General features: G+C 32.3%; 2 protein-coding genes across 2 annotated transcripts; one reads left to right on the top strand and one right to left on the bottom strand.

Moving 5' to 3' along the window:
• Positions 1 to 821: 821 nt before the first annotated feature.
• On the top strand, positions 822 to 2,701 carry LOC145572313 (uncharacterized). Its single transcript, XM_081631304.1, has 3 exons — positions 822 to 1,441; positions 1,542 to 1,751; positions 2,486 to 2,701. Exons 1-3 carry the CDS (start codon positions 1,244 to 1,246, stop codon positions 2,699 to 2,701), a joined length of 624 nt encoding a protein of 207 aa, XP_081487430.1. The 5' UTR covers positions 822 to 1,243.
• A 1,170-nt stretch (positions 2,702 to 3,871) lies between these two features.
• Positions 3,872 to 6,484, bottom strand: LOC145585742 (protein FAR1-RELATED SEQUENCE 5-like). Its single transcript, XM_081642458.1, has 4 exons — positions 6,443 to 6,484; positions 5,824 to 6,137; positions 4,076 to 5,384; positions 3,872 to 4,030 (listed from the first exon to the last, which is right to left on the bottom strand). The coding sequence occupies exons 1-4, from the start codon at positions 6,482 to 6,484 to the stop codon at positions 3,872 to 3,874; spliced, it is 1,824 nt and encodes a 607-aa protein (XP_081498584.1).
• Positions 6,485 to 7,049: the final 565 nt, after the last annotated feature.

Below are 7,049 nucleotides of genomic sequence, written 5' to 3'. Positions count from 1 at the left end.
CATCTACAAACCTGGTCTTGGCATACATGCATTTCAGTCAAAAACATGAAACTGCCATCAAGTATTTTCCAAACAACGAGAAGATACAAAAGTTGAAGGAAGATGCCATGGGCATTTGTGATGAGTATAAGATGAGCTCCAAAACTTTGACTGAAGATAATACTCTTTCATTTAGCCAAGATGAAGGGTATTGGCAAGATCCAGCAGTAATTGAAGCTTGGGATAGGTTTTCTGAGATTTCAAGCAACAAAAAGCATGTTGAATCTTCAATCAATGCAATGGTTGTTCATCCAAATGAATCGGAACCCATTGATGTTACTAAGATTGCTTCTGAAAGTGTTCAGATAGCAAGTTGTATCCCAGATGTTGGATGTTCAGATAGGGCTGCTGATAATGTGTTCAAAAAAATTGGAGATTCAAGTTTCAAATCTGCTTCAAGACGTTCACTTGCCAAAGAATCTGGAACTCCTACATTCAGTTTAGGAGTCTTTTCTCAAGAAACTGATTCTCCCCCTAGCAATGCGCCTACTGAACCTGTAGTTGCTTCTGTCAGTGCACAAGTTGGTGCTTCTGTTGCTGATGCTTCTCAAGCTGTTGGTGATGCTCTGATTGCTAATCCTCAAGATCTCATTTCTGATGCTCAAGAAGCTTTAATTGTGCATAAGAGAAAAGGTGATACTGAAAAGAAGAGTTCTATTCCAAAGAAACGCAAACCTCAGCCATCAGTGCTTCTTAGATCACCTTTTAAGTCCCGCATTATGATAATTTACAATCCATTATCACCAGTTCAGATGAGTGTCTTGAAGGCAATGTTTGCTGATGATAAAAATCGTTTGTAAGTATTTTTTTTATCTATAGAATTTATTATCTTGTACATTAACTTCCATTTGTTTTAGACATACTAACTTTCTTTATTCTTTTTATGCAGTGAACCAGTATTTAATGGAGAGAATGGTCTTGAAATTTTGAGAGTACATCTTGAGAATCTTTATAATAAATATAAAGTTGATACAGAGATCATTAATGCTTGGTGTAGCATTCTGAATTATAATGAGCAGTTTAGAGATCCAAATTCTCCTGCTCGTTTCTTTTTTGACCTTAGTGCTACCGTAAGTTCAAATTCTTTCATTTATTTTGTTTTATTGAATTATTTTGTTTTTTTGTTGTAATTAATTTTTTTTTCTTTAACATGTAGGACTGTCTTATTCACTATGAGATAGATTCTGTTGCCCATCGGAATAAGATGTTTTTTGAGGTTGCTGAGAATTTGTACATAAAATCACTTGTACCACACAAGGATATTCAACTTTTTTTCTTCCCAGTTTATGAAGAAGATCATTACTATTTGGTATGTTTTAACACTACCACACTAAATGGTAATATCGAGCTTTTTGATTATAACGAAGATGCTGGAGATCATAAACAGCTTTTAAAACATTTGGTATGGCTTAAAAGTTAATCTTTATTCACATTATGTTTGTTTCTTTTACTTGAATGATCAGATTTTATTATGTTTGCTTATTTGATGTTTTAATTTTCAGAGAACTGCTTTTTCAAACTTTATTCAATGTGAAGGAAATGTACAGAGTTCTATTTTGGCAAATGATATCAAGCGGATGGAAATTTCTGTGATTAATGGTTCATGGAAGTCTTCGGATAAAAATCATTTGCATTGTGGAGTTGCAGTGATGAGACTCATGGAAACATACATGGGTTGTGCAAAGTGGGATCCTGGTTTGAAGAAAAATAATGTAAGTTTTTTAGATTAGTCTCATTAATAATAAGATGTTTTGGTCTATTTGCTTACTTTAAAGAAATGTTTGCTCATTTCACAAATGAGCAACTAATTCTTTGCTCATTTGAGAAATGAGCAATTAATTTTTGATTATTTGCTAAATGAGCAAGAAATTATTTTCTCATTTGACAAATGAGCAAGGATTTACTTGTTCATTTCATAAATGAACAAAGAAATGTTTGCTCATTTCACAAATGAGCAACTAATTCTTTGCTCATTTGAGAAATGAGCAATTAACTTTTTGATTATTTGCTAAATGAGCAAGAAATTATTTGCTCATTTGACAAATGAGCAAGGATTTACTTGTTCATTTCATAAATGAACAAAGAAATGTTTGCTCATTTCACAAATGAGCAACTAATTTTTTGCTCATTTAAGAAATGAGCAATTAACTTTTTGATTATTTGCTAAATGAGCAAGAAATTACTTGCTCATTTATCAAATGAGCAAAGAAATGTTTGCTCATTTGACAAATGAGCAAGGATTTACTTGTTCATTTCATAAATGAGCAAGGATTCCTATCAAATGTTTACTTTAATTTTGAGGTCTATGGTCCATTAATCTAGCAATACCGTAGGCCATTGCCTTACAAGTTACAACTGCAACTTGTGGTGTTACTTTTACATGTTTGCTCATGTTATTGAAATCTCCTTAATTGTATAGGGTTTGATTATGTTATTTGTTTTGCAGCTGATAATCTTGACTAAACTTCGTGAAAAGTACACCCTGGGAATAATTACAAGTGAAGTGAACACTATTCAATCTGTTAAAGAAATTGCTCAGAAGAAGAAAAAGCAAAGTAAAGTTTCTGTTGCTGACAAAGAAGAAAATGCTGAAAAAGAAGAGCCTGAAGAAGAAAAAGTTCAAGGAAGAAAGAGCAAAAGACTGAAGAAAGCTGAATGTTAGGGAATTAAATAGTTAGTAGTGATGATTTGTCTTTTTTGGTTTAGGGAATTCGGTAAATTAAGATTTTATCTACTTTTAAGTAGTCTTTGAATGATGTAAAACTGATTTATAAACAGATTTTCTCAATAGAAGCCTACCCTTTTTTACTATAGTGATGATTATATTTGAATTAAAATTCAATTTTTTATTTGTTTTTACTTCACATACCTTGTTATATACAACCAGTGTTCATTTGAAATATTCGTTCATTTGTTAAATGAGCAAACAATGAGCAAACAGATGTTTGCTCATTAAATGATAGATCAATGAATTCTTGCTCATTTGATAAATGTTCAAAGAATTTCTTGCTCATTTGATAAATGAATAAAGAAATGTTTGCTCACTTCACAAATGAGCAACTATTTTTGCTCATTTAAGAAATGAGCTTTTACCTTTTTTGATTATTTGCTAAGTGAGCAAGGAATTACTTGCTCATTTGATGATTAAGAAAAGATATGTTTGCTCATTTGACCCAAGGAGAGCTGATTTTGGACTGGGAGATGAAACAAGAGTGCAATTGTTCCAAGTTCATATAATAGCTAATTTGCTCACTTGCCAAATGAGCAAATAATTATTTGCTCATTTGACAAAATGAGTAGTTAACTATTTGCTCATTTGATTAATGAGCAAGGAATTATTGCTCATTTGAGAAATGTTCAAAGAATTTCTTGCTCATTTGATAAATGAATAAAGAAATGTTTGCTCATTTCACAAATGAGCAACTATTTTTTCTCATTTAAGAAATGAGATTTTACCTTTTTTGATTATTTGCTAAGTGAGCAAGGAATTACTTGCTCATTTGATGATTGAGAAAAGATATGTTTGCTCATTTGACCCAAGGAGAGCTGATTTTGGACTGGGAGATGAAACAAGAGTGTAATTGTTCCAAGTTCATATAATAGCTAATTTGCTCACTTACCAAATGAGCAAATAATTATTTGCTCATTTGATTAATGAGCAAGGAATTATTGCTCATTTGAGAAATGAACAAATATTTAGTCACTCATTTGAATATGTTCTATTTACAATTCAACAATATTGCAAAGCATTAAACTATGATTAGTACAAAATTAATAATATATTATTAAATATAAAAATTCAACAAAATCTTATATGTATATAAAAGTACCATTACACTTTTTTTGGACAATTTCTAATATCATGATGACTCAATTCACCACAACCTCTACATAATCTCTTCTTTTTTTGGTTTTGTTCTACAGCCTTTTCTTTTTCTCCCTTAAGCCTTTTTGCACTTCTACCTCTTGTTTCAACATTTGACACATCAGTCTCAGTCGCTTTCTTTTTTGATGTCTCTTCATTTGATACATGAACTCCAGTCCCTTTATTCTTTGAAACTTTTGGAGGTTTGACAATTATTTCAGTTGGCACACTAGCTCCAATCAATAGCTCAATGTCTTGCTCTTTGTTTTTTGCACTTCCAGCTGTTGTTTCATTATTTCTTGCAATCCTCTTTGCTTCCAAATCCTTTCTTATTCCTTGAAGATTTATCACAAGGTCTTGAATATCTTCATCTTTGCCTTCTGCCAAACTTACACAAGTGTGTATCTCTGACCATAAATCATTTAACAATTTTTTCTTGTCTATTATATTAGCACATTGCTCCAACAGGTTTCCTCCCAAGTCAAAAATAGGTTTCTTTAATGCCATAGTAGTCCACCTGTGTAGCATATACTGCCCGGGAATGGTTTCAAACCTTTTTGCTTTCCAAACCCAAATCATATGTCTACATGGAATTCCTTGCCTATAAAATAGCTTGCAAGAACATGTGGTGTCATAGTTAGTTGGATTAAACACAACATCAAATGTTCTAGTCCGATTTCCTTCACTTACTGTTGCAACTTCCAATTCATTTTCTTTCTTCAATTCATCAACACCACAAGAAAAACAAGCAATTTCAACCTCGTATTGAAATTCATAAAACACAGAGTTAGTATATAAATGTGAGGCATGCTTTTCTATCCCTAGTGGTGTTTTGCACTCAGGATATTTGTGCTTTGAATCATTATCATTCTGACCTTGAGTGTGTCTCTGGGCATCAATTGCAGCTTCATATCTCAAGTAAAACTCAACAAGTGACACATGAGGAATGATAAAGGAGCAGAAAAAGTTGTTTTCACTTTCGGATCTTGATGTTGTACGCATTATTCCTCCAAGGAACACATCTCTGAAATAGGCCGGAATCCACTTGTCTCTTATCTTGTACATATAACCTAACCATTCATGTTGTTCCAAGTGGTATTCAATCATCACCTTGTTCCACCTTTCTTCAAACTCAGCAGGTTCAATTTCAAGGTGCCAAACGCAAGCACATAATTTTTTTAGGAAACCAGTTTCTTCTTGCATGATTGATTTCTCCACCTTATCTGGTAACTTTTTCATTATGTGCCACATACAAAACCGATGTTCAGTCTTCTTAAACACACTTTTAATAGCAATTTTCATTGCTGGATCCTGATCTGTGATCATACAATTAGGTTCATTCCCACCCATTGCCTTGAGGAATGATCTGAACAGCCATTCAAATGACACGATATCTTCCTTTGCTATGAAACCAGCAGCAAAATTAATGCAATTCTTATGATGGTCAACGCCTGTAAATGGAGTAAACACCATATTGTACCTATTTACACATACAAAATATAGTTTAAATGATCAAATAATTTAATACTCATTTGAAATATTATCAAATAATCAATTGCTCATTTGTCAAATGAGCAAATAACTCAATGCTTATTTGTGAAATAAGCAAACAATTCTTTGCTCTTTTGTCAAATGTGCAAATAATTGAATGCTCATTTGTCATATGAGCAAATAACTCAATGCTCATTTATGAAATGAGCAAACAATTCAATGCTCATTTGTCAAATGAGCAAACAATTCAATGCTCATTTGTCAAATGAACATGTAATTCAATGCCCATATACATACTCTTATTAAAGAATATTAGACTTATGGGGATATTCAATTTTCACATAGAAGTAATGAGCAATTAAACTAATTTTATTTAAAACAAAGTCATTAATTTCAGCAAAACTAGTAATAACACATAAATGAATTACCTATTGGTTTGGTATGTGGTATCAAAGGATACCATATCACCAAATAGAGCATAACTCTTTTTACAAAGGGGGTCTGCCCACAATGCTCTACAAAGACAATAATCTTCATCCATCTCAAAATCAAAGAAAAAAGCGCTCCACATTAGCTTTTTGTTGGTAAAGTTATCCACGAACATTTGAGCATCGCTTCCTTGAATGTATGCTTTTAAATCTCTATGAAAATTTTTGAAATCTTCCTTAGATGCACCAATGTTTTCATATCCTCCAACAATTTCCTTCATCATTCGAAAAGTTGTAATGGGACCAATATTCACCTATTTAAAGAACAAAACAGTTTGTCACATGAGCAAATAATTCAATGCTCATTTTTAAAATGAGCAAACAATTCAATGCTCATTTGTCAAATGAGAAAAAAATTATTTGCCCATTTGTCAAATGAGCAAACAGCTTTTATTAGAACATACAGAGAATTCATGAAACATAAGAGAATTCATGAAACAATTCAATGCTCATTTGACAAATGAACAAAAAATTATTTGCTCATTTGTCAAATGAGCTAACAACTTTTATTAGAACATACATAGAATTCATGAAACATAAGAGAATTTGAAAGTGTTACCTTAGAATTATTCACAATTATTTTTTTGTGTAAAATGTTCATTTTCCTTCCTTCTTTTTGGAATAGATTGCAGCTAGGTGTATAAAGTGCATGAGTATGTCCCTCATGAAATTTTGTCACTATGAATGTGTTATCATCACAATGCTTTAGGACAATATGTGCCTTGCACCCAACACGAGTAACGAGTCTCTTCCTTTTGATTGAAGATTTTTCTTCATTGTTTTCCCCTTCCTTGTTATTTAAATCTTTTTCTACAGTAGTCTTTCTTTTTTCTTTGTATCCTTCCTTATTGCACAAGATATACTGATATTTTAATTCTTTGCTTCTTCTTTGTCTTTTAGTTGTAGACTTCCTTGTATTGAAACCAGAAGCAAATGCATAGCCTTTATAAAATTCAAGGCCCTCTTCAAGATTATTAAACTTCATCCCTATAGCTGATTTCAACTCATTGGGGCATATTGGATGCCATTCTTTTGTTCCTCCAGGAGTGATCAAAGGTGCTACTTTAGGAGAAACTACTATTGTAGGAGTAGTTGGCACATTTGTGATGGTACTTGATTCACTCTCAACTTGTTCGTTGTTGCTCATCATTTGTGAATATGCACCT

The sequence above is a fragment of the Chenopodium album genome, chromosome 2 (genome assembly GCF_948465745.1).
Source record: "Chenopodium album chromosome 2, dcCheAlbu1.1, whole genome shotgun sequence".
NCBI classification, from domain to species: domain Eukaryota; kingdom Viridiplantae; phylum Streptophyta; class Magnoliopsida; order Caryophyllales; family Amaranthaceae; genus Chenopodium; species Chenopodium album.
Note: the sequence above shows the minus strand (reverse complement) of the source record. Positions and strands in the feature narration are given on the sequence as shown.